At 31.6% G+C, this 27592-nt stretch overlaps 4 protein-coding genes and 1 pseudogene across 5 annotated transcripts; 4 read left to right on the forward strand and 1 right to left on the reverse strand.

Moving 5' to 3' along the window:
• On the forward strand, positions 3794 to 4980 carry LOC104769265. Its single transcript, XM_010493432.1, has 2 exons — positions 3794 to 4053; positions 4279 to 4980. Exons 1-2 carry the CDS (start codon positions 3886 to 3888, stop codon positions 4849 to 4851), a joined length of 741 nt encoding a protein of 246 aa, XP_010491734.1. The 5' UTR covers positions 3794 to 3885; the 3' UTR covers positions 4852 to 4980.
• LOC104769268 (isoflavone 2'-hydroxylase-like) lies at positions 8157 to 12265 on the forward strand. The gene is made up of 2 exons (XM_010493434.2): positions 8157 to 8565; positions 10408 to 12265. Exon 2 carries the CDS (start codon positions 10517 to 10519, stop codon positions 12017 to 12019), a length of 1503 nt encoding a protein of 500 aa, XP_010491736.1. The 5' UTR covers positions 8157 to 8565; positions 10408 to 10516; the 3' UTR covers positions 12020 to 12265.
• Positions 12198 to 13822, reverse strand: LOC104769267 (putative RNA methyltransferase At5g10620). 2 transcript variants are annotated; one of them, XR_764353.2, is made up of 8 exons: positions 13711 to 13822; positions 13571 to 13602; positions 13323 to 13465; positions 13173 to 13239; positions 13007 to 13084; positions 12676 to 12821; positions 12480 to 12601; positions 12198 to 12215 (listed from the first exon to the last, which is right to left on the reverse strand). XR_764353.2 is itself a non-coding variant. In XM_010493433.2 (7 exons), exons 1-7 carry the CDS (start codon positions 13814 to 13816, stop codon positions 12562 to 12564), a joined length of 612 nt encoding a protein of 203 aa, XP_010491735.1. In that variant the 5' UTR covers positions 13817 to 13822; the 3' UTR covers positions 12391 to 12561. The 2 variants fall into 2 exon arrangements, 1 of the variants encoding a protein (XP_010491735.1); XM_010493433.2 differs by lacking the exon at positions 12198 to 12215 and having other exon boundaries at positions 12391 to 12601.
• Positions 14027 to 18900, forward strand: LOC104769269 (annotated as a pseudogene).
• LOC104769271 (flowering-promoting factor 1-like protein 2) lies at positions 23837 to 24789 on the forward strand. Its single transcript, XM_010493437.2, has one exon. The coding sequence runs from the start codon at positions 23954 to 23956 to the stop codon at positions 24293 to 24295; it is 342 nt and encodes a 113-aa protein (XP_010491739.1). The 5' UTR covers positions 23837 to 23953; the 3' UTR covers positions 24296 to 24789.

The following is a 27592-nucleotide window of genomic DNA, read 5'->3' on the forward strand; positions in this document are numbered from 1 at the left end:
TTTTTTTTTTTCTAATGGCATTAGCCGTAATTACGTTTTTTCCCAACATTAATTTCAGGGGTAGTATAGGTATAATGGGTTAATCTAATAATAACAAACAATTGTATGTTACTTTTGTAATAAGGAAGCTTTTATGCAATATTCTAGTAACTCACCCTTTTTTTATCCACATTTATAATGCGTTTGTGATATGTATATAAAACGTTATAAAGTAGTCTTTTGAGCGTCAAATAGTAAATTCAGGTTAACACAACTCCTTTACAAATCTCAAACCTAAATGACTCACCGACACATTATTATATCCAACCTATTAGTTTTAAATCATTTCTACTTTCTTGCATCATAATTTGTTTTTGCGTGTTCATCTTATTATGATGTCAAACGGTTTCAAAGAGTTCTTAACTTTTCATGGAAATGGTTTTTACGTATATTTAAATTACACGGAAACCACATTTCTCTTATATATTATTTTGTCACCAATATTAGTTACTTTATTAAGATCCAATTTATTTATTTATATATATATATATCAAAATAACCCCATATTCTTCCTTTCTTTTTGTGGGAGGCAAAATATAGATTACCCCATATTCTACAATGTTAAACATTACATGTCAATGTTTAATATGATTTATGCGTCATAAAAAAGAAAGTTAAATAAAAAATATCACAAAACTCCTAACAAAAAAGTTTAAGACGGTAGACTAAAGAAAACAAGATAAAGTTTTATAATACATTACTGCCACTCAAAACCTTATTTCATTTGGTCGAAAACAAGTTGTCGTTTATAATTTTTTGTCCACTAATCACAAATTTTTGGACTATTTTAACTTTTAAACAAGACACTTACAAATCTATACACCATTTATTTATATTTTTAATTAATTAACGTACCAAAATATCAGATACATATACACTATACTCTTTCATTCGTTTAAAAGAACACACAGAAAACACTTGATTACTTCTTTATATTATTGTTTATAAATATAAAAAAAAAAAACGAATTTTCAATAATACTTGTAGCAGATGGATACAAAATTAGTTCTTAACAAATCGTAATTGTTTTCTAGTATTAAAATGAACGGTGAACCCAAAAGGTAATGCACACTTATACTTAAAAATTAATGGAATTGGGTAGGTTAGAGCATTAGAGAGCTTCGTGCGAGTAGGTTTAGGCTTTGCATTAATATACACTTAAAATATGGTCGAACGTGGACCTCACACATTTCTATTTGCTGACGAGAACTTCCGTATTTGTTTTAATACTTTTAAGATAAGATGAGCTCTTAATACGTTAATAAACCATAAATAAAGTAATCGTGTAAAAAATGAAGACATGTTAGTGCTTCCTTTTTTTTTTTTTTTTTTTTCTTTCGATCGATCTCTAGAGATTTCTTTTCCGTAGTGTTGTTGTTAGTTTGTATTGGATCGCACGCAGACACCACCCTCTTCTTTTTTTCCTTTGTCCCAAACAAGACAACTTTTAAAACGATTGGTTACGGCCATGTATATTGTTTTAGTGTTTAATTTGGATTAGTTTTTTTTTTTAATAGTGCAGATACTACTATATTGAACTTGCGTGTTAAATTTAAGTATTGACATGATTAGCTATTCGTTAAAAAAATATTAATTAGACTATGAACTTGGGTCTAAACTTTATTTGCTTGCTCACTTTTTTTTTCTTCTTCTTAAAGTGATTCTTATATATATGATGAATTTCTTTTTTACCCCAATACATGATGAAATTCTATGAGGCATACTGTATATATTAACTTAATATTCACCAACAACAATGATCTATTTTTCGTAGCTCTAGACATATAGTTATCATTAAACACAAATCAAGCATGTCCTTTCAGAAATTTTTTTGGTATTATTAAGACATTATATTCAGAATTAATTTGTTGCAGTATTCAATTTCAGTTAAGATTTCAGAGTCTTATTTAGTTAAAAAGAACAAATCTAAACGTGGAAATGAACTGAATGCACATACGTTGTTTTAAACTATGTACATATTTGGTAGATTATTAAAATGAAGCCGGAGAGTTGTATATATAGCTTTAAAAGTAAACGTCAGATATAGCGTGCGGAATATATACTATATAAGCATCCGATAGATATGTCGATTCATGCATGAATCGCAAATCTAACCCCCGGCCCTTAAGAAAAAAAGTAAGGTAATTTGATCACATGGAAATTACAAGATGCTTAGATTCTATTATAATCTTTATAATTTGTTTCCCCAAGCGCATTATATTCTCAACTAATTGATGCCTAATTTATCTGATCAGAAAATTATACTTTAATTTTATCAAGAAGAATCCTCAAGATTTATTGGAATATTCGCTGATTTTTTTGGGGTCATACAAGTTTTACTTTCTTTATTCGAAGATTACAAGTTAATCTTAATTAGGATTTAGGACTCTATATATTAAAATTTGCCGCAGACTCATCATCAGTCACTAGACCAAATAATTCACTTGACCGACTTAAAATAATTGTTTGCATAGAGTAAATATGACTTGAACAATCGATCGGTTTTCTTATTAATTATACAGTATTACGATTCCAACTACGTTTATCAAAACTAGATATTTGTTCAGGGTTTAAGTAATTAATTACGGCTGCTTGGTTTTTTAAACTTGTAAAGGCTAAACCTGAAACTCAAGTGGTTTGTCCATATCTCTCAACTAGTATTCGTGCGTACATGTAATGATTTGTTACTGTAAACATATTTATTAGTGTTGTGTGTTTGGTATGAGAGCATGCACATATTTTATACAGAATTTGCATGTTACTTTCACATCTATTTGTAGAGTCAATATACGTACATATATATTTATATTATCTACACATTATCTTAATAAAAATAGTGTGAACAAAAAGGTATAAAGTAGTCGTAGATGAACAAAGAAACAGAAGGACAAAGGGTTTTAAATTTCAATAAGCATGTATTTCTTTATAGACAAGAAATGAACCAACCATTAACCAATTGGGTCTGACTCATGTTCAAGAAACTTTACAAGTTACTTTATATTCTTTCAATTATTCATTTTTTTATCTTTATTTTTATAAAAAGATTTAAGTGCACCTGTTCCACAATCGCGCGAGATCCTTCCTACGAAGAGTACCAAATATATGAGTACCGCGTTGGGAATTAAAAAATGAGATAAATCGTTTACTTGAATATTTGTAGTGACCAATACGGAAATTGATTTGTAATACAGCGATGTACATTTTCGATTTGGGATAGTTCTAGTTTATACTAAAAATTAAATGACATGCACTAGAAATGTAGAAGACTGTAATGACGTGGAGATAAGTTAGGTCATAGTGTAACATACTAACATGTGTACATGGCGTCGTCTACAACTAAATCTATTCTGTTATCATCTTTGTGACATGTTCCAAAACCATCTAATCTAAAGTCTTGTCTCCTTTATATATACGGACATTTATATATCACATGTGCGAATATACAGGCAATGAGAGACAAAATTCAAAAAAGAGGTCTAAAAGGGGGACAAGTGTGGTAATTAACCTTAATTTAAGGAAGGCCAAATGTTTAGTAACAAAATAAATATATGCGGGCTAAACGTAGATTCCAAATCATCTCACAAAGTGGGGTACAGAAGTGAACACTAATAAGTCATAAAGAGACAATAAGCATCAACACTGAGGTTATATGAAAATGAATAACCAAAAAGAAATGGTGGCCCTTGTAATTCTAAAGGGCAAATTGCGGAACAAAGATTTTGACTAGAGAGGAGTTTCACTATAAATATATGGAGACAAGGGCCAAGAAAAATAAACCAACACTATAAGAGTTTTGGAGACAACAAGAGCAAGAAAGAAAGAGATTCATAGAAAAAGAGAGATCAAATGGAGTGGCAGAAATGGTACTTAGATGCTGTTCTTGTGCCATGTGCTCTACTTATGATGTTTTGTTACCACATCTACTTGTGGTATAAGGTTCGAACCGATCCATTCTGCACGATCGTAGGGACTAATTCGCGTGCACGTCGATCTTGGGTAGCCGCCATCATGAAGGTATATATTACTCGAAAACGATATATCCCAACATAGTCTTTCAAATCTTGTTATAAGTGATTGTTATAAGTAGTAATCATCATACTGGTTGAGTTCGGAAGTAAACTTCATTGAACAATACCATAGTTTTCAGTAACCGCGAATTCAATGGAAAACTGCATATACAAAAAATTAGATTAGGGGTCGGTATATGAATTTAACAGTAAATGAATGTCTCTTGGTCAGGACAACGAGAAAAAGAACATCTTAGCGGTACAAACGCTACGAAACACGATAATGGGAGCGACGCTAATGGCAACTACTTGCATCCTCCTCTGCGCAGGCCTCGCTGCCGTTTTAAGCAGTACTTATAGCATCAAGAAGCCGTTAAACGACGCCGTATATGGCGCTCATGGTGACTTCACAGTCGCACTCAAATACGTAACCATCCTCACAATCTTCCTCTTCGCCTTCTTTTCTCATTCACTCTCCATTCGCTTCATCAACCAAGTCAACATCCTCATTAACTCTCCTCAAGAACCCTTCTCCGATGATTTCAGTGGAATTGGAAGCTTCGTGACACCCGAGTATGTCTCCGAGCTACTCGAGAAAGCTTTCTTGCTCAACACGGTAGGTAATAGACTGTTCTACATGGGCTTGCCTTTGATGCTATGGATCTTTGGGCCTGTGCTTGTGTTCTTGAGCTCTGCGTTGATCATTCCTGTTCTTTATAACCTCGACTTCGTATTTTTGTTGAGCAATAAGGAGAAGGGTAAAGTGGATTGCGATGGAGGTTGTGATGATACCTTCTCTCCTTAATTATATCTGTTGATGTTAAATACATATAATGTTTTTTATAAATTTTACAAACAAAAATGATAAAGTTGTTTGTGAATACTAAATTGTTTCGGGTAACCGATATTTCTAAGACGAAAATTACTTCATACATATACTTAAAGGACTTAAAGAAATTTGGAGAAAAATCACAGGATTTTATTTTTAGTGCAGTCTTTTATTAAAGACAAAAAATGCATGTCAAAAGACTCAAAACTAGTTAAGAATTATAACTAAGTAATCTAAGTTCATATATATCTATATCTCTATATATATATTGTTTTACGTACATGTAAGCTTTAATACAAAGATTTTTATTTTATTTTACTCACCCATTTTGATAAAATCTGGAAATTAAAAATGACTTAAAAAAAAAAAAAAAAAAGTCATGAAAATTCAAGTTAACAATTTTTCCTTAAACTTATCCTGAATATATAACGAGTTAGATATGTTAAGTTATTATTATCATAAAATTTTAACTCCAGAGTTATTATGATCATCTACATCATGAATTTCTAGTAAAGAACTTTGAGTTATATTATCTTCCATAAACTTTAGATATCTTTCCTATTTGCTTTGGAGAAGAATTAGAAAATGTTAAGATGCTTGAAACATCGGAGCTTCTTGGATAGAAATCCTATCCTTTGAAGGTTTTGTAAACAAGCTTGAAAAATGCGGTCAGAAACGCATTGATTACATCGCAGTCTTCTCCAATGTGAAATGCCAAAAATACACATAGACATAGCAGGTGCATGTGGAAGCGCACAATATATAGTCGCGACCATCACATCCTCACTAGCCGTTCTAGTTGTAGCACGACTACATTAGTAAGTCATCCTGCTACTGTTGAAAGAAAACTAAGGTAATTAAACCATTCAGATATTTTTTTTCTTCAATGTTTTATCAAAACCTCTCGAGCATTGACATTCGATTATTTGGACCCAAAAAAAAAAAAAGTGAGATAGATGGAAACAAATCTAGTAAAATGAAGTATACTAGGATTACTATATTAATTTTAAAAATTTTAAATTTATATTGTATTTATTTGTTATTTTATTATTGTTTTATTAATTTAAAAAATATAAAATTTTACCGGTATTTGATATAAGTATTCAAAGTATAGGATTTTTGTAGTGTTTTCAAGGTTTTAACCCGTGTGGTATATATATAATCTAGTAATACATTTATCTCCGGGTACACATCTAAAAGTGTTTTTAAAAAAAAACAATTCCATTTAACTCCCTATATGGGATTAATGCCAACCCGTCTCACCAAAATCAAAATAAGTTTTTGCGTAAAAAAAAAAATCAAAATAAGTTTTTTTATCAATTTTAATTTTGTTAATTGTTCTACCAAATTAGCATATTTTTAGAGTTTATAATTTTTCCATGTCAATATATATAGTTTATGATAATTAATAGAATTTTAATTTTTTTGTAACTCCTCAAAAAAATAAAAAATAAACCAAATTATATGGGGGGTTTTCAACATATTTAATGTGACATTTTATAATTAGATTTTTGGTTTAGGAAATTTATTAATGTTAATATAATTATGGAGATTGTAAACTTTTGTTATGGAAAATATGTTGTATATCATTTAAATTTGAGAGTATCTAACATCCATAAAAATAGTTTTGGAGATTTAATGGGTTAAAACTTTAATGGGTAGAGTTGTTTTTGGAAAAATCGGAATGTGTAGATGTTGTTAAGATTTTATGGCAATAAATGTAATAAATATTGGTCAATTTAAAAAATTTAATATTTCAGTTTCTCTGCAATATTATTTATGGAATTGTTTTATGGGTTAATATTGTAAAAAACAAATTAAATAAGTAAAATTTAAAGGGCATAAACCAAAATGTACTTAAAAAATGTTAATATAAATATATAAAAAAACACAACGAGTGACAAATACATTTCTGGTTCACAAAAGTTTATTGGGAAATGTTTGGTTTTAGTTTAAACAAAACATAAGTAAAACAAAAGCAAAAGAAAAGCAAAATAAAATGTTGTCGGTTTAACTTTTAAGTTATAAAAACTGATCTAGCTGGGTCGAAATTAGGATTCTATATGAATTTGCACAAGAAAGTTAGTTTGAGATCGAAACACGAGTGAATAGCAACATTAAATGATAATGTAATGGATGCTAGTTGTCGCTGTTAGTTTTGCTGGATATCGAATGTAATTGTAATAATCTATGAATTATATTGGACTGGTAGGTAAAAGTTTGAAGATGACGAAAAGAGTAGTTTGGTAAATGAAGAAATCGTGTAATTTAGCTTGTCACGTAATCTTCTTAGGTTTTTTTGTCTGTTTGTGATTTGTCAAAAGAATATTCATCTATCCTTGGATTTGTAATCGCGTAAGCTTGTCACTTAAGCTCTACCCTTTTGATTTTACCAGGAATGTTCATGACATTCAATTATTTATACCAGTCAAATTAACTAATTCTAGAGGTAAACAAATAGCTCATAATTACAGAATAAATTAAAATATTGTTTGTGACAATGAAGATAGAACAGAAAGAAGATGTTGGTAAATAAATATATTAATTACATGCAAACTCACATCAAATTTTAAAGTTTTTTTGTCTGTTTGTGCCTTGTCAAAAGAATATTCATCTAATTAATATTGGTATCGCAGTCCCCTTTCTCTAACCTTTTGATTTTACCAGGAATTTTTTTTTTTTTTACAACATTTTACCAGGAATGTTAATAATAATTAATTATTTATACTACTCAAATTAATTAATTCTGAAGGTAAACAAATAGCTCATATAATTACAGAATAGAAAAGGAAAAAAAGGTATGTTTTTTTTTTTCGTCAAAAAAGTATGTTTTAGATAAATAAATAAGTGAAAAAATACAACAGTAGAAGAAGTTGGTAAATAAACAAATAAACAAGTGTAGTATATATGTAGTAAGACACAAACGGAATAATTTTTTTAAATGCAGAGGTTATCTCTTTTGTTGAAAGTGGCCAAAAATGTAGTAGGACCACAATGTTAGAAATTTGAAGAAATAAAAAATATCGTATTTATGAATGAACTACGGAAAGATTCGTGAGACATACAATATTGTTCTTGAAATATTTAGTAAAATGAAATGATATTGATATATATTTTCTTTTTAAATGAAAAATGATATTGATACTAATTTAATCGGTTGAAGTTTCTACATGTATATTTGTAGAAAGCGCGTTTGTTTTTTGGTGTGGCGTCACCATATAATTACCAATATGGATATGTAATTTTATGTGAAGTCTTTCGCTTCTTTTATTTTGTTTTTTCTTCTAAAAAGAGAAACAATTTTGGGAATAAATTGGATTCATCCATCTCATTTCTTCTTCCACCTGCTTTTTTCTATTACCTTCTTTCTTATTTACCACCTTCCTTTATTTTTTCTTCAAGCAATCTCATGTCGAAGACTATCACAGATCGAATTCAGAGCTTCGACAATGCTCTAAAGTAAACCAGACGGTATCTAGACTAGACGTTTCTCAGAATTTAATTCTATCGGTAGCCGTGGTTTCAATTGCTGTGACATTTCTCTGCGCGTTGGTACTCGCTGACGTGGTTTCCAACTCGATGACGTGGTGGACGGTCATACTCATCATTGCTGGTGCACTAGGCCATCATGGCATCACCGTCATTGGTCTTATGTGGATAAAAAATCTGCTGCTATAAGTTCCACCCTTGGTAATAATTTTTTCTTTAACGCTTTTAATTAATTTTCCAATCAAAAATCTTCTTTTTAGTATTTAAATGAAAAGTTTTGTTCTTTTCAAAATGATAATTGTTCGCATTATTTGTTAGAGTATAGTTATACGCACGCATGCAAATGGTATTATTTTTCATAGGAAAGAGTACATGTTTTGGTTTTAGTTTAAACAAAACATAAGTAAAACAAAAGCAAAAGAGAAGCATAATAAAATAATAAATAAAAAAAAACAAAAAAAAACTATATATATATATATATATATATATCCTACTATATTAATTGAGAAGTACAAATATGAAACTAACCTTAAAATATATAAAAAATTACATTCAATTGCCATTAGAAAAAATTAATTAAGCTTAATTAACTAATTTAAATAAATATAATTAATTAAAAATAAAAAACACTCACAGATCAAATATTAAAATATCTGAAAAAATCTAAAAATTTTTTTTATCTCTCTAATAAATTATGGACGAAATTACTAATTATCTTTTAAAAAAATATATAAACTAATCAGAATTTTAAAAACTAAGATTTTATATCCAAGTATACAAATACAATTATTTTTAATAACTAAATTCTAAGTTTTTGTTAAGTTTTCAAATTATGATTCTCCTATCATCTTTATTTTATTTTATTTACAATTTGTTTGAAATTTTCATATAATACTTATAATTAATAAAATGCATATTTTTTTTCTGCATATGTTGTGATTTGAATTTTTAATACAAAGATATATTACTCATTGTATGAAAATGGGTGTTTTAATTTCCAATTGGTGGGTTGGTAAAACTAAATTATATAAATAATAAATTAATAATTTTTATTTGCTCACAATTATAATATTAAAATTACTATTTTATATTTCACAAAATAATGATGCAAATACAATAAACAAATAATATAAAACTTTAATAATACGTCAAAAATAAAATACTATAATATTTTAAAATAATTAGTATTCAAATAGACTAATATATTTACATAAAAATTTAAAATAAATATTATCTCAAACAAAATAACCTTTTTAAAAAAATAAAACAATAACTATTATTATTATATTATAATTTTTAAAAAAAATGTTGATCCGTGCTTTAAGCATGGAATATATCCTAGTATATATAAATACATTCATTTCATTTGAAGAACAAAATCGAAGATGACTTTACATCTCAGTCGAAAGCGGTTAATCCGGATCCAATTCATAAGTGGACTGTTAAATTTTGAAACATTAGAGAATGACGATATGAAAATAATACCATTTGCATGCGTGCGTATAACTATACTCTATATATATAGTTTATGCCAATGTCGATCAGCATCTTGTATCGATCTAATGATGATCATCAACTGCAGATCGATACTCTATATTTCTGAAGTTCTACACTCCAGTTTTTAATCAGCATGTAACACTAGACGTTTCCAACCGGAGACCGTTTACGTGAGTTATGCTATAAATCTACATGAGTTATGCTAAACCTTGAAAATTTGCGTATATATACTTGTTGAATTTTTTTCTGTATAATGGAATTACGAGTTTGTTATAATAGAATTTTAGCTGATTTTCTTAACCTTTCGTAAGTATTTTCAAATTATTTTTATTTTCTATTATTAATTTCAAAATCCATTCGTAATTATTTTCAAATTATTTTTCTTTTCTATTATTTATTTCAAAATCCATAAAATTATGAAAGACAAAGCAAATGCAAATCATAATCTTTTTTAACCTTGTGTAAACAATGTTTTCCCATTTGTTTAACTGATCCTTTTAATACAAGAAATTGCTGACAAAAGAAAGATTGATATCAAAACGACAGTGTTTCGATGTTGATGAGAGAGACTGAAGAGTTGAGACCACAAAGGTTTGGTCAACGCAATGTTTTTTTTCCCTTTTTCATCTGAAACGAGATTGACCAAAAACGGAATATGGAAAACCTCTGGTTCATCTTCTTGATCCTCACAGCTACTTTGGTCTTCTTCATCTCCAAGTTACTGTGGAGTCAACAAAACCCTAACTTACCTCCAAGCCCTAAGCCTCTTCCGATCATCGGCCATCTTCACCTCATCAAGAAGTATCCTTTACCACAAGCTCTGCGTCACCTCACTTCAAACTACGGCCCGGTTGTGTTCCTCAGATTCGGATGCCGTGCCGTTTTGTCCCTCTCTTCTCCACAATCCATCGAAGAATGCTTCACAAATCACGACATAACTCTCGCTAACCGTCCCCGAACCATCACCTCTGATCACTTCAGCTATGCCTACAAAAACTTCGGATTTGCTCCTTATGGCGATCTCTGGCGAACTCTCCGACGTCTCTCTACTCTCGAGGTCTTCTCCTCCGCCAGCTTACAGAAGACCTCTTTCATCCGATACCAAGAAGTGTCAAATCTATGTTCCCGCCTCTTTAGATTATCCAGTGAGTCTAGGAGAGTGGATCTCAAGTATCAGTTCAATCTTCTCACTGCTAATGTTATGCTTAGATTAGTATCTGGGAAACGTGGGGTGGAAGATAGTGATCCGGAATCAGAAAGGAGGTTCTTAGATGATTTCAAATCGAGGTTTTTCTCGACCCTATTGTCGATGAGTGTCTGTGATTATTTCCCAGTGTTGAGGTGGTTTGGATACAAAGGTATTGAGAAGAGAGTGATTGAGATGCAGAGGATGAGAGATGAGTACCTCCAGCGACTCGTTGATGATATTCGAATGAAGAAGTTTGATTCCACTGGTTCGGTTGTGGAGAAACTATTGAAGCTCCAAGAATCAGAACCTGAATTCTACTCTGATGATGTTATCAAAGGAATTGTAGTGCTAATGTTCAATGCAGGATCAGATACTTCACCGGTGACAATGGAATGGGCAATGTCGCTTTTACTGAACCATCCATATCAGCTTCAGAAAGTTAGAGAAGAAATCAAATCTAATGTTAAACACAAAGGGCTTATACAAGACTCAGATCTCTCGAGCTTACCTTATCTTCGATGTGTCATCTATGAGACGCTTAGGCTATACCCTGCTGCTCCACTCTTGCCTCCTCACTGCTCATCCAAGAAATTCAAGTTAGGCAACTACGAGATCCCTGAAAATACAGTGTTGTTGGTGAATGCTTGGGCTGTTCATAGGGACAGTGAGCTTTGGGAAGAAGCGGATGTTTTCAAGCCGGAGAGATTTGAAGGGTTTGTTGGCGATAGAGATGGTTTTCGGTTTTTGCCATTTGGAGTTGGGAGGCGGGCGTGTCCTGCAGCTGGACTTGCGATGAGGTTAGTGTCGCTTGTTGTTGGAGCATTGGTTCAGTGCTTTGAGTGGAAAAAGGTAGAAAATGAAGATATAGACATGAGGCCTGCCTTCAGTGTGGCAATGTCTAGGGCTGAGCCGCTTGCTGCATTGCCTAAGCCTTGGCCTGAAATGGTTCCTATCTTGTCTCAGCTCTAGCTCTAGTTGTCAAGAGAGTTGACTTTGAGGATGCCTTTTACATATAAACATTGATAATAAGGAGGGTGAATGATCATGAATCACAAATGGTTACCTAAATAGTGGAATCAAGATCTTACTTTTTTTTGTGTTTGCCTGTTTGGTTCTTTCTTACTTTTTTTGTGTTTGCCTGTTTGGTTCTTTCTTGGTGCTAAACCTGCAAGAAGCAAAGTAGACCTCTTATAGACCATGAAGGGGATCGTCTCATCTTCCACGAGTTGGAGATGCATGGATCAGAATCATATGTTGAACAATCACTGTTGCTTCTACATTCATTTTTAACTTCTATGACCAAAAAATAGTGATGCAACAGACAAGAACAAAAGTCCCACTGGATGAGCCGAATCTGACTCAATCAGAAGCAAAGCAAATTTGGATTGCAAAAGTTCGACGTTCAATAAACAATCTCTGATAACACTACCAGCGAAGAAGCTATTTGGTAATGTAGTTTCTTTATACAGGAGAAAGCAACAGAGAAACCCAAAAAACAGATTCATGCATCATCAATGATGGTAATTTTGTCCCTTGAGAATAGTCCATGCCCTGAAAACAGAAACCCATTTCAGCATATGAAAGCGTAATTTGAATGCAGAGACGGAAAGCATCAATGTTTTCACCTGTAAAGCTGTTCCATCAATACCACAAGAGCTATCTGATGATTCAGAACCATGGAGGACAGTCTAACGGTCACATTAGCTCGCTTCCTCACTTCTCTTCCATGTCCATAAGCTCCACCTATACAAAACGATATCCTCGAAGCTCCCTAAAAACAGAGATAGCCACATTCTTTACTGCTTAATTATCCTATTAATTTTTCCATTTATAAATATAGTGTTTGTCAAGATGAGATTAGCTTCAAACCTAACAAGTCGTTACATACAATCAATTTAATTAGTTTGCAAGATGGTTATAGGTGATGTAAGAACAGAGAGAAAAGTATGAGCTTACACTATTTCCTGCATCCCCAAGTAACTCAGCCATCTGCTCTGAATCAATGTCACGGCCTCTCTCATCAAGCACCACAACCTAAAATCTCAGAATGAGACCCAATCTAGAATGATCAACCACAATGACTAAAATAGAGGATTCTAAAGAGATTATTAATAATAAATACCCAATCATCAGACCCAATAAGCTTCATCATAGCAACCTCCTCATCCTCAACCTGAGCTCTAACATCCCTGTGAATGTGAATAAAAAGACTACTTTTTTCAGAGAAAGCTACCAGAAACGAATTGGGTCTGTCGAATTAGAGGCAACGTACTGAGCATTTCTAGGATTGGAGCGAACCAATGAATCTTCAAAGGAGCAATAAGGTTTAAGCTTGGTTTTGTATTCATCGACCAAGAGTCGAACACCTTCTGATCTCTTTTTCCCCACTGTTATCACACGTATAGGCAGAGCTCTCTGTGAAACCAAAAAGTACCAATCCAATCAAACTCTAAACACGTTCAAATTCAATCAATTCAAGGTAGAAGCTCGAGCAGAGAGATTGTGTTTTTTTTAAGTTACCACTGCTTGACCCGTGTATCTACACGTTCTTCCTGATAAAAAAAGTCACCACCAACCAGATGACCATACACAAATCTTCAACACTGAGTTCGAATTTTAACAAAAAAAACGAAACCAACTTTGGATAAAAAAAAAGAAACCTTTTTCATGAGAAGCAGATGCATATGTCTGATTCAGGTGAGGAGTCATGACAGAGATGGCCATGTTTTTGAGTTCTTCAAACTCAAAGGTCACGATGATTTGCATTCGTGTTTGAACACACTTGACTAATCCACAAGAGATTCGGGTTTAAGGCCCAACTCTTAGAATATGAAATATGGGCTTAACTGAACAACATATTGGCCCAATTATAAGAAAAATTAATTAAAATACTTGTATGGAACCGGCTTCTTCGTCAGGTGTTTCACATGAGCGTGCGTGGAATGGAACGAGGGATCACTATTTCAATTCTAAGGTAGTGTGTTGGATTGAGAATTAGAGCGAATCATTTCTTCGCACTTTGAAAAATAATTGGGCATAGAAGAAGATCATTAGGTCCTGTCTGATGAATTATGTTGCCGATTTTTTTTTTTTTTTATGTCTGTCTCAATCTCAGTCTAGTCGGAATCTTATTTTTGTGTAATTTCTTTTCTGAATTTTTGAATTTGAATTCAGTGTGAAGATTCTGATGAGACTTTCTCTGTCTTTGTTGTTTGTTCTATTCTGAGTCGTATTGTTCTGTTCTGTCTGTAAAGATTAGGCTTCTCCGTGGGATTAAGACATTAAGTCACTGACTTGGCTGGGATATGTTCTCTCTTGTTTGTGCTAAGTCTGGACATTATGTGATACAAATTAATTACAAGTTTACAATACCTACTCATGTTTTGCTGACAGTTTCTAACTAATTTTGTTAGCTTGACAATATTAATTCATGAGTTGTTTGTTCGACTTTAGGACACTCCTTTACTGTAGAACCCAGGTGATATCTTTTTGTGACTATTTTTTGCATTTGAATTACAGGTTAAACAAGTTGTTGGTATGGTTGAAGGAGCCTTATTTGGTGTTGATGCTGGAGAAGGCCCTCTTTGCACAGACTAAATTTGTTCTTGCCAAGGCCCTTGATGTATGGGCTACCACCTATTCTTCTCTTATACAAGGGCAGATCGACCTTCAGGTATACATTGCGTTCTCACTCCCTTTCTTAGTAGAAAACTTGTTTGTCTCATTCATTTTGTTTAGTTTTCGTTTGTATGTGCGTTTCCAGTTTGGTATGTGCGTTTCCAGTGTTTCGTCACCTGTAGAGATGGATATAAAAATACTGAATGAGATCCACCAGAAACTCTATGCCAGGTAAATTAAACTCTATGCCAATGCCGTGTCTAACAGGTATAGGCGGAGTTAGTTGTTCTTACCGGTCTGTCTCTGGTCAATCAAGCAGCAGTCACTCGGAGACCTCATCAAATGCGCTGAAACTGATTTATTTTAGAGGTCAACAAAACGATCTACATTGTGTAGATAGCATCAATGATGCAGAAGGTGGCTCAGATCAAAATGGCAGAGAGGCTGACAACCAAAGTTCACTGGAAGAGATAACTCATTCTAGACGCTGTAATAACAAGTTTTGAAGAAAGGACTGCACGTGTAGAAAAAGATTGATGATTTTTCTCTGAGAAGAAATGATGGCCACCAAAGGGTGGATGCTACTACTGGGTGTTCATCCTCTTCAATTCATGGAGACGAGATCAGGCATGGCTGTCATTTATGCGAAACTAACGAGATACCTCATGAACAGTCGTTGCAAAGTTCTGAAGAAATTGCCACCGTGAGACTGACTGATAAAGAGGCTAGGCCAGCATACTTCCAGGAGAATCTGGCTGAAAGCATTAATCTAACGGTTCCTCTAGTGGAACAAACCGAGGAGGAGATTATGGGAAACGAAGAATCCGATTGGTTTCTACGAGTCAAACAAAATGGGAATATGTAAGGAAAGGGATCTACTGTGTATGCTGTGAGAGCAATAACGAGTTTTTATTGTTTAGGTATGTATGAATCAGTACCAGCGTGCGAAGAAGTGTGCGACATATGACCACTTGCGAAAAGTGTGCGAAGAAGCTAGTGGAAGCTAGAGGAATGTCCCATGTGTCAAGCTCCTGTCATTGAGATAGTCACGTGCCTACTCTATTCTATGAACTCCTTTTACTCTCAGTCCTGATCTTCAGCTCCAAGCTCTGCTTATTCGATTATGGGTTTCACTGCTCCAAGCCCTGCTGTGATGTTTTAGCATAGAAATTACACTGGTTCACCCGGCTCACACTACTTATGAAATGAAATATCAAAAGATTATATAGAAATTGACGACAGTGTACATCTAAACAGCACAGTGTACAACTGTTGTGCAAACCAAAGAAGGAAGGTGGATTGGGACTGCGCTCATTACAGGAAGTAAACGCAGTCAGCTGTCTTAAGTTGATATGGCGGATTCTTCCCATGGAGACTCCTTGTGGGTTAAATTGGTTAAGGATGCAAAAGAGACCTGGTCTTGGTGATCTCAGGGAAGAACAACCTATTGAAGTTGTTAACCAGATCGAAAGAGTACTTGATGGTAGAGATGTCAATGCGAACTGCATCCAAAATGAAAATGCTAGAAGAGGTATACGCAAGTTATGTGGTAGGCAAGCGTGGGCGGATATGTTAAAAATGGCTGAGAGGGAAAGGCAAACAGAGCTGCAGGGTTTGACGCAGCATCATGCTGTATCAAACTTTACTCACCGCAACCGCATTCAGGTTTGTTCATTAGACTTCTTTATTGTTTCCTGCCTTACTGTTATTGTCTCTCAGACATTAAATATGTGCGTATTGTCCAAATTCACTATGTCAGATACACATACAGTCGAGTCAACTCAATTACCAATTTCTTTTAATTACATACAGGCCCCAGCCTTTCCTAAGATTTTACATTCGTGTATCTGGAATAAATGTAGACTCTATGATTAGCACTAGTTCTAGATGCAACTTTGAACCTTTGTCTCAGACAAACGATGACTGAAAGCTGTGTAGTCACATTGTTTGTCTAATATGATTAAGAAAATTCATAGTCAGATGGAGGATGGAGTCATGCTTGATGGAGTTTATATGATGACTTTTCGTTCTTCCTATATATACCTTCCTTTCACGTTTTCGTCATTTTATACTTACTCTTAAAGGGATTCTAACTTGACGATTGAGTCATAGGAGTTGTTAGATATGCTGAGCATCATAGTTACTTCTTTATATTTTTATGTAATCTTTTTGTTTATCACATTACAAGTCAGCTTAATTGGCACATTGGTTGTTTGAAGTCTGGTGTTGAGAGTTGAATCTATGTATCAACTCTATCTCTTGGGTTTTGGTAGACAAAGCTTGAAATCATGATCTTCAATTGCTTTTGCAGGCATTGCTAAGGGGGAGATTCTTACGAAATGGTGACAACGATGATAAAGAGAAACCAACATCATCTGCAGCTACTGAGTTGGGCTTTCTAAGAGAAAGGCACACTGTATCTGAGCTGAGGTAGCTAATTCATCTGTATTAATATATTCGTTCATATCTTTGTGTATTTTGGGAAGCTTTCATTTCTTTGTGTATATATGTGGGTCAATATCCAATGCAGACCATATGCTTTCAAACCTTAACGATTATTATGGATTAACAGATCTAGTAAATTTTGGAGTTCTTCCGTTCTTTGTTGGCCTTGTCCATCCTGAAGTTAAATGCCAGTCCCATTTTGTATGAGTCTTAATCTGTATACTTTCTGTTTCATCTTATAAGTGCAACTTGAACCTGAAATCGAGACTTCTGTTGCTTTAGAGCGATTAAGAACGTAATTTCTTACTGTGAAATTTCCATCCCAGGGAGGAATTTATATCCAGACTTGACCGGTCTGTCTCTGGTCAAGCGAGCAGCAGTCACTCGGAGACCTCATCAAATTCTGAAAATGATGATAATAGAGGTGAACAAAACGATCTAAATTGTCTAGATAGCATCAATGATGCAGGCGGTGGCTCAGATCAAAATGGCAGAGAGGCTGAAAACCAATGTTCACTGGATGAGGTAACTAATTCCAGACGCTATAATAACCAGAGCACAAGTTTGGAAGAAAGGACTGCACGTGTAGAAGATTGGCAACGGTCAGAAATTGATGATTTCTCTCTAAGATGAAATGGTGCTGAAGTGGACCTGATTAGCCATCAAAGGGAGAAGGCTACTGGGTGTTCATCCTCTTCAATTCATGGAGACGAGGACAGACATGGCTGTCAGTTTCGAGAAACTATGGATATACCTTATGAACAGTCTTTGCAAAGTTCCGAAGAAATTGCCACCATGAGACTGATAAACAGGACAACAAATTTCCAGGAAAATCTGGTTGAAAGCATTAATCTAACTGTCCCTCTAGAGGAACAAACCGAGGAGGAGATTATGGGAAACGAAGAATCCGATTGGCAACTTATTAATGGTGAAACCAGTGCATGGAGAGGAGGCAGATACAGATGGTCCTGAGAGTTTTCCAAATCAGTTATCCCAGATATCATCCGTGGACGAGGACAGAGAAGCCCTCGCCCGCACAGAACTCACAGAGATGCAGCCTGATGATGCTGATCTCCAAAGCACGATACAAGACTGGTCGGAAGAACATTCTGATCAGGACACAGTTTCAGTTGGAAGGGCTGACACATTCTTTCCTCCGGATGATAACGAGAACATGGAACTCAGAGAACTCTGTAGCAGGTAATACTTTGGTAAATTTCTGCCATAATGGCCACACTTTTCAACCTCATTTTATATATCTGATGCTCGCTGTTGGCACTACAGGAGACGTGTCTCGACGAATCTTCTGCAAAGCGGGTTTAGTGAAAATCTTGACCAGTTGATACAGTCCTACATGGACACAGACGAAGCCGAAATCCTGTGGAGTTGGAAGAACACGAGACTTATTCTGACCACACAATAGTAGGTGAAGATATAGAACAGCTGGATGATGCTCAGAGTGGTGGTCAATAACTTGCTCAGAGATCATGACCAATTGACCATCAAGGAGAGAGTGCACTTGGCTTCGTAACATTCACCATGTTAATGTTGAGGAGAGGTTGAGTGGTGTCAAGGGTGGCCATGATGGTAGGCGGCTGAGGGAAGAAAAACGAGAGAATAGGCGAGAAAGAGAAGAAGAAGAAGAAGAGGCAGCCGAAAAAAAGCAAAAAAATATTTAGGGTATTGATACCATAATATGTAAAGAATTGTGTTTTTGATATATTCAACAGTATTATACATTGTGATATTTATACATGCGAGGTAGAAGAGAAACTAGGTTACATACTTCCTAAAACGAGATCAATCAAAATATTATGTCTTAGTCTCTTAGAGTATCATTGTCAAATCTCTAACAATCCTCACCTAGACAACAGAGCAGAGAGAGCATCCTCAGGCGACGACAAGGATTTTGGGCTAAGGTTCTGAAGAGATGCAATCAAACGCTGTCTTTTGCCGTGCAACACAATTCTTTCAGAAAGTTCAACTTCTAGGAGCTCAAGGCATGGGTAATATTCTAGTATGGCAGAAGTACGGTAGATCTCGGAGGCTGAACCGGTGAAACACTTGAGTTTGATAGCATCCACAAAGATCCTCTCCAAACTTCCATATGGCAACAAATCTAAAAAATCACCCTCCAATGGATCTAGAACATGAATCTTCTCCAACACTAAATCTAAACTCTTTGGGGACCATAAGGTTTTCTCCCAATTGCATCCATCAACTCTTAGACTTTCAAGTGAGGAGGCACATGATCTGATGAGGGTTAGGAGAATACAGTTGCTGAGACTTGGTATTGCTTAAGCTTTGTCTTTTTTCAACAATCCTTTTAAAAATTTCTGAACAAGTTTTGTCCATGGTACAGTTTTGACTTTTTTTTTTCATTTTGTTCATTTATGTAGTTTTTTTTTTAAGTAAAAAACAATTATTAAAAATAAAAAGAAAGATAAAAAGTATCTCAAAAATTTAGAGGCAATTCTGAAAACTTCTATCTCTTTTAACAAAACTGTAACAAAATTGTTAAAACCAATATCAAATGTTGTTATTTCTAATATGTGTTGTAAGAGTTTGATTCTATATTTTAATTTAAAAAGTATTATATATAATTAACATTGTTTTCAATTTTTATTTTATTTATATAAAAATAAATATTTCTTTTATATTTCTTGCCTTTCTAATCTATTCATATTTATTTTTTAAATTTCCATAGCTAAATTTAAATTCACATATGTTGGTTTTAACAAAAAATCAAGTTTATTTGAGAATCTTTTTTAAAAGGTTTATCTTCATTATCTATTTTAGATTAGTATCTTATAAGTCATTATTTTTCATACTCTTACAATATTCACCACACAATAAAGTCATGAAGTTGAAAAGATCCATCTCTAATTCTCTATCATGTACTATGGTTATCTCACATATTCATGTATCATTTTTAATAATTTAGAATGATCAATATAATTATCCACTTATAAAGTCTATTTTATTTTGTAAAGTCTATTTTTGTTTTGTGATCCAATAAAAAATATGTAAAGATCAATATAATATTTATATTATTTAAGATTTGAGGTTTTTGAAAACAAAAAGAACTTAATTATAAAAATTGATTTTCTTGATTTACGCAAAATGAAAAAGTGAAATATAGAAAATAATATAATTATTAAAATACCATTAAACTAAATCCTCTAAAGATGAAACCATTAGTATGAAATCTAGCACTATTAATTAAATTGATGAGTGAAAAAAAAAATAAACAAAATGATTGAAGTTATTCTTGGGGTTTTAAAAAATCTTTTGATTGAAGTTCATATAATTAAAAAAAACTAATTTAGTTTGTCTTCAAAAATAATATTTTCAATTTGGAATATTATGTGTGAGTGTTGACTTTATATCAACAAAACAATCAAAAAGTGTAAGTTTAAATTTTGATTGAGCCACTTGGTATTCTTTTCTTTTAAGTCAAAAATAAATTAAAATATTTATTTATAATTAACCCAGTTTTAAAGGCATTTAACTCTATTGAACTCTACATTTAGCTCAAATGTAACTCCTACCCAATAATTTTACATTCATTCCTCCAACTAATATATTTATCTTTCAAGAAAAAGTGTTTTTGGTAAAATTTTAATATTTTTTAATTCTTTTAATTGCATTAAACTTTGAAAGGAGGAATATTTTATATACAATAATTTTATACGTAGTTACTAAATTTTATGATAATTTTATTTGATTCAATTTTACTATACTACAGTCTTATGTTTACAATGTCATTAAGAAAAAATCTTTAAATCAATGTTTAACCTCTATAAAACATAATCATAAACATAGATTTTCTCATATTAGGAAAATGTTTAAATTTCTATATTATTATTTACATTAATATAGCTAATCAATTTGTAATAATTTTTTGTGGTATTGGTTAATTTTTTATTTCTAGAAAAATTTATATATTTTAAATTTTTATAATAAATAATCATACCAAAAAAATGTTGACAAAAGTGTTATTTTGAGAAATTGCTATAATTTTTTTGAGATTCATACATTAGTATGATTTTTTTGAGATTATACATTAGTAAAACAATATTTTAGTTTAAGAAAATTTAAGAAATATAATCAAAACTATTATGCATACAACCACGCATTGCGTGGACTAATTACCTAGTTCACATTTAAAAGGAGCCTAAGTTAAGTTTACTAGAGCTACTGATTACATTTGTGTCCGACAAGAGGCATGTAAAGACAATGTTGGACTTTCTTTATTATCAAATAATCAATTTTATTATTCCGAACAATGCAGCCCCTGCCACAAGATATATCGTTTGGTAATGTTCTTTTTTTCATCCAACACATTTTTTAAATTATAATTCACGTGGAACAAAAATATGCGTGTTCTTTTGTGTATATATTCCCCAATCTCTATACCTTTAATTAGTTCCAATTCCATATTAAACAACTCTTGGCATCTCCACACTCATTTGCCCGCCCATGCATCTTGATCTTTATATCTTTAGCTTTTAGCGTTTATATTAGTATTTGAATCAGATATCCACTTCTTTTCGCACTAGTCCGAAATTATTTTATAAGATGAACAATATTTATCGGAGACAAATTATAGTATGTTATTTTAAAGAACGTTACGTTAACTCTATTTCTGACTAATTGGCAATAGTTTTTTTTTTTTCACTTTGGCTAACCTGAAAGCAAATAGATAAAAATCTAGGTAAATCATCTCAGAAACTAAAAGCATTGGATAGGCTTAAAAATAAGAAATCCTTTGCTTTTTTATGCGCGCATCTCTTGCTTAAAAATAAACAAGCTTTTTTTTGTTTAATCATTCGAATATCGTTGAACCCAAAGAACTTTTGAAACCTTCTAAAATTTTATATAAATTGAAAGGGTATATATAAAGCAATCGGACATAAACAGATATATACTAACCGTTAACTGGAAAGAAGCGAGCATTTTGCTGTAAAGAGTTTCTAAAAATTCTAAGAACTATCTTTTATATATATTGAGTTTGTACATGTACGTTTGTTTAATATGGGTCAAACTAATACGATTCTGCAACACGTATGTAAAATGCCAGTGATCATATACGTACACAAGTTTGTTCGAACTCGTGGTTGGCTTGCTGTATTAATTCCATTCCTGTCGAAATAAAACACGCGTTCCTTGAACGAGACGTTTACGAGAGTACATATTCCGTTTTACTACTTATGTAACCAGAATACGAATTTTTCTATCACGAAAACGATGTCTATAATTATAAAATTATAATTAATGATTCGGCCACTGACGTATTAAGCTCCCGTGTAAGCATGCACTAATAAAATGGGACTTTGGCTTGGCTAGAATATTTTTCTTGGTGAATAACTATTAAACTACGTCGAATAGCCTCGGATAACTAATTTTTATTATTATTATTAATATCGAAAAGTACTAATTAGAAATTATCAATAGATGGAGAATAGTCTCGTAGACAATTAAATACGTTATTCTCTCATATATATATATGCTATTCGGAAATGAATTAGCCCCCACCACTAGGGTCCTTTTTTAATGTGTTTTTGCATGCTGGTGTGTTGCTATAAATGCTGAGAAAGTGGATTTAAAATTGTTAATTAGGATTACCCTAAACATAAGGCCTTGGTATGGAATAGTCGGATACACATCCACCAATTCGTTTAGACTATCAGTTACTCATAAGCTACAAAGTAATACTCCCTCTGTTTCAAAATATAGGATGTTTTAGAGAAGTTTGTTGTTTCAAAATATATGATGTTTTCAAATTTCAATGCAACTTTTAGATTGGTTTAGTATTTTATATTATACAGTATTATTTCTGATTGGTTTAACTTATTAAAAGTAAAATCTTCTTAATCTGTGTGTTTTGCTTAAAACATCCTATATTTTGAAACGGAAGGAGTATTTAGTATGTTCACCATTTATTCTGAAAAGGAATACACAAAATATTTACAGTACTTAGGTGTAAGAGTAAAAGGCATACACTATGAAAATAAAAGAAAAAACCCATTTTTGTAAAGTCTAGTTATAGATGCAATCAACCTTTAGCCAAGTAATAAAGCCTTATCGAATAATAACCAATATTGTTTACAGATATATATAGATCGAGAAGAAGAGGAATGGTATAAGCATGACCCACAATATCTAGATTCTCCATACGATTGTGACACACTTTTTAATACATTTATTCAAGTGTGTCGGCTCTGTATGTTCTCACAATCCTCCATTAATTGTTTCTTTAAATTTAGGTCACTGTCGAGAATATAAACCAAATAAACAAGTGATACTTTAACAATCGTTTCTATAATGTTTTTAGCAAGGATGTTGTGTCCCGTCTAAATGGGTTTTTATGCGTTTCGATTTTTTTCATCTGATTCTTTTCTTAACTTCCAAAAGTTGTCACGTAATTAAGTTGATTATCTCTTATATAATTGATCTGGCTAACATATTCATGTCAAGCAAATGATGAATCCATACTTTGTTTTAAAGAAAAATCAATTTTAAATCAAAGAACTTTGTGAAAACAAATAAAGAAAAAATCAATTTAAAATTTTGAGGTATTGTGCCACTGTTCCACTTTACGTTTGGAAAGGCGGCTGTGAAAAATCTCTGACTCATATCCAAAAAAATGACTTATTTTTTAATGTTAAAAGAGATAATCACCTCCTCATGGCTATAAATACAGAGTCCACACACAAATTCTCTCATAAATTCATAATTTAAACACCAAAGCAATCGCTCGAGAGCCCTTAATTAGAAACCTATAGATATCTCTTCCTCTATATATATACGCATAACAAAAGCTAATTTTGTGAAGCCATGTCAGGCGTTTGGGTGTTTAATAATGGAGTGATACGTCTAGTGGAGAACCCAAACCAGTCCGGTGGGGTTGCTACTCATCAGACGCACGGCCGGAGAAATGTCTTGGTTTACTTGCCGACCGGTGAAGTCGTCTCGTCTTACTCGTCGCTTGAACAAATCCTAAGGAGTCTCGGGTGGGAAAGATACTTCCATGGAGACTCCGATCTCATCCAGTACCACAAACGCTCAACCATCGACCTCATCTCCTTACCAAGAGACTTCTCCAAGTTCAACTCCGTTTACATGTACGACATCGTCATCAAGAACCCTAATTCCTTCCACGTCCGTGATTTCAATTGAATTCCATTACGGAATTAACTCTCGACCAAGAGGTCTAGAGATTGTGTTTGTCGCAACGGGAAAATTCTAGACGTAAACTTGGTCGGAATCTTCAGTGTGAATGTGATTCACGTACAAGTCAAAGAGAATATGTGTGCTTTCGAAAAACAAAGCGATGACTATTGGATTATCATCACTTAGTTAGATTGTGTTTATTTGTTAATATGTGTTTAACTATTGGTTTGATTTTTAACTGGTTCTCCAAGTTTGTTGCATGTGCATGTGTATGCTTCTTTATTTTCATTTTTTTGGGTGTGAGGCTTGTATGTATGGACAAGAGTAGTGTTGCAAAAGGTGGCACATTACTTAAAACGTTGTTATTTATTTTTTGTTGTAGGCTTGTAGCTTTGTAATTGTGGTGATCATGAGTGGTGATCGATGTAATTAAGTTGTGTTCTTTTGGCTTTAAGCTATATTTGATTTACAAATTGGTGCGGAAGAGTTCCTTTTCATTATTTATGTAAGTGAAGTGAAATTTGTTTTGAGACCATAACTACAAGTTCAAATTTGAGTCTTTTGTGGAGTTTATATACCGAAAATATAGATCTCGAGTTTAACTTTTAACTTAAAATCCAGCTTTTGAAAGTTGAAACCAAGTCAAATTAATGGGATGGTTTAGCAAAAGACGGATAAAATTGATACACTTGGGGTAGTGGGTACCCCGGTTGAATTAGACTTTTTTTTCCTTCTTTAGAACCCTCCATGTATATATAGTGTAGTGTTAATATTCAATGAAATGAAGGGATAAAAAAAAAGATAAATTAACACGATGGTTACACTAATATGGAAATCAAACAATAAGTATCCTTAGGTATTTATTACCATTTATATTGTGAAATGTAAACGATTCAAAAACATGTTAATTGTCTTCTTTTTTTTTTTTTGTTAAGTAGAGAGGAAACATGTTAATTGCTTGATCTTGAAACTATCTTATTATATAATGTGTCAAAATCTTATTATGTTGTAAATTATTAAAATAATAATAAATCTTATTATGATGTTGTAAATTCTACAATTTTGTAATTCTAAAGAAAAAGGAATTGTCCAAACAAAAAAATAATCTATAACTCAAAAACATAAAAGAAATCATATAGATAATTTTACAATAAAGATACACGTAGTTATCCTAAAGAAAATCCTAAAAATCTACAATAATTAAACTTATACAAAAACAATCATACATTATATTGAATTTCTTGGCCTAATCTTAAAAGAAAAAGAATTTAAATATAAATTATAAACGTAGTAGGACAGCTAATTATATTTACAGAATTTTACATCTTTATATTTTTTAAAAATGTAAAAATAATCTATAACTCAAAAATATAAAAGAAATCATACATATAATTTTACAATAAAGATACACGTAGTTATCCTAAAGAAAATCCTAAAAAATCTACAATAATTAAACTTATACAAAAACAATCATACGTTATATTGAATTTCTTGGTCTAATCTTAAAAGAAAAAGAATTTAAATATAAATTATAAACGTAGTAGGACAGCTAATTATATTTACAGAATGACATGTATATATTTTTAAAAAAATTATTTTTCTAAATTAAAAACGGAAACTAACACAATTAATATATTTTCCATTGTGTGCTAATTATATTATACATGTATTCTCAATAAAATTTGACATGTGTAAGCAAAAACTTAATTTATTAAGCATGTATATTAATCAATAAATAATGAATAATAAAGTTAAAAAGATAACATAAGTTATTTAACATAATTTTGGTCGGATATAAATTGTATTTATATATAAATTTTTATTGTAAGTACACAAAACCTTGAAAGAATAATGAACTTGAAAAGAAAAAATTTCAAAACATGATGTGTATTAGTATAGTTTTATATGTTTTATTTTAAAGATTTTAATGCATGTAGTAATATGAGTTTGTAGGAGTGAATTTTTGGTTAATTAATGAAAATTGACAAAAGTATTACTCATGAAATTATGACATATAGAAGAATAATATTTAGGATATTTTTGGATTTCCAAAAATTTTGTGGATGTTAACTGATTTTTTAATGATTATTTTTATTGTTAAATTTAAAATACTTAACAATATACATATGATGCTCATATTATTTTTGTTATTAAAACTTTAACTCTAATCTATGAAGAAGTGAATTATGTTTTACGATGAAATAAATAGTTGAATGTGATTACCAAACTGAATGTCTAACGATAAAATTTATTTTAGATTATTTTTTTTAATATATATTAAAAGTTATTTAATATATTAGTAATATATATCATTTAAAAAAATTCAGTTAAGAATATTAGTAATTTTTTATGTTTGATTTTATAATTTCAACACATGTATTTTTGTAATGCATATGTTAAAACATAAGATAATTTGAAATAAATTATAATTTATAGAAGGAATCTTCAGTTATTTGATGAGAATGCATCTATATCTTTATATATGTTTTTATTTTGTAAATTTCACTCATTTAAATTTGATTATGACATGAGATGAAATCAATATTCATGAGATAACAACATAACAAATATATTTTAAATAATGTTGAAGTTTTTTTGCTAATTATATTTTGTTAATTTTTATTTGTATTTTCAATTCTTACTAAGATATAGATTTGATATGATGTATTAATTGTGTTTGATATAAAATATTTAGTTCTATGTATTAACATGAAATGTGTAATTAAACTTAAATTTAAACGGTACTCCTTGTAGTTTTTGGGTGAAAAGATCATAAAGATTAATAAACAATAAATATTATCTCATTTATAAAACGTCTACCAAAACGAAAATATACTGGCATGTTTGAGTAAATCTTGTACGCTGTTGTAAAAAAAAAAATATATATATATATATATATACTTCATAGTTTAAATAGTCATAAATTATTATATTAATAAAAATTGTAAATAGAAATTTGAGAAATATTATAAAATAAAGCAAAAAAGTCTTAAAACTCTTATATAATGACATTAAGAAAGTATTAAAATGAATTATGAGAAGTCTATATTCAATATTAAAATGTTACAAGATAAAATCTAAAAATATGTATATTACTACTTAACTATTGTCAATATTTTTTTTTAAAATTTTTGTTCCATCAGATTTATTTTATTTATTTTTGGAATCGTGAAAATATTAGGTTCTTGATGCAGCTCATATAGGCCCGTTAAAAGCCCAATTTAATACTTTTTTTTAACAGCTTTGCCCAATTTAATACTTAATTGTTGTTGATTACTCTTTTTTTTTTCTTTTTTTTTTTTT

The sequence above is a fragment of the Camelina sativa genome, chromosome 20, assembly GCF_000633955.1.
Source record: "Camelina sativa cultivar DH55 chromosome 20, Cs, whole genome shotgun sequence".
Classification (NCBI taxonomy): Eukaryota; Viridiplantae; Streptophyta; class Magnoliopsida; order Brassicales; family Brassicaceae; genus Camelina; species Camelina sativa.

Excerpts from the sequence above, each read along its gene's own strand:
- LOC104769265 (XM_010493432.1), top strand. The coding sequence starts at position 3,886 with ATGGAGTGGCAGAAATGGTACTTAGATGCTGTTCTTGTGCCATGTGCT. Across the intron at positions 4,054-4,278 it reads GGGTAGCCGCCATCATGAAG|GACAACGAGAAAAAGAACAT; the intron begins GTATATATTACT and ends TCTCTTGGTCAG.
- LOC104769271 (XM_010493437.2), top strand. The coding sequence starts at position 23,954 with ATGTCAGGCGTTTGGGTGTTTAATAATGGAGTGATACGTCTAGTGGAG.
- LOC104769267 (XM_010493433.2), bottom strand. The coding sequence starts at position 13,816 with ATGCAAATCATCGTGACCTTTGAGTTTGAAGAACTCAAAAACATGGCC. Across the intron at positions 13,240-13,322 it reads TCCAATCCTAGAAATGCTCA|GGATGTTAGAGCTCAGGTTG; the intron begins GTACGTTGCCTC and ends TCACATTCACAG. Across the intron at positions 12,602-12,675 it reads TTGATGGAACAGCTTTACAG|GGCATGGACTATTCTCAAGG; the intron begins GTGAAAACATTG and ends TTCTGTTTTCAG.
- LOC104769268 (XM_010493434.2), top strand. The coding sequence starts at position 10,517 with ATGGAAAACCTCTGGTTCATCTTCTTGATCCTCACAGCTACTTTGGTC.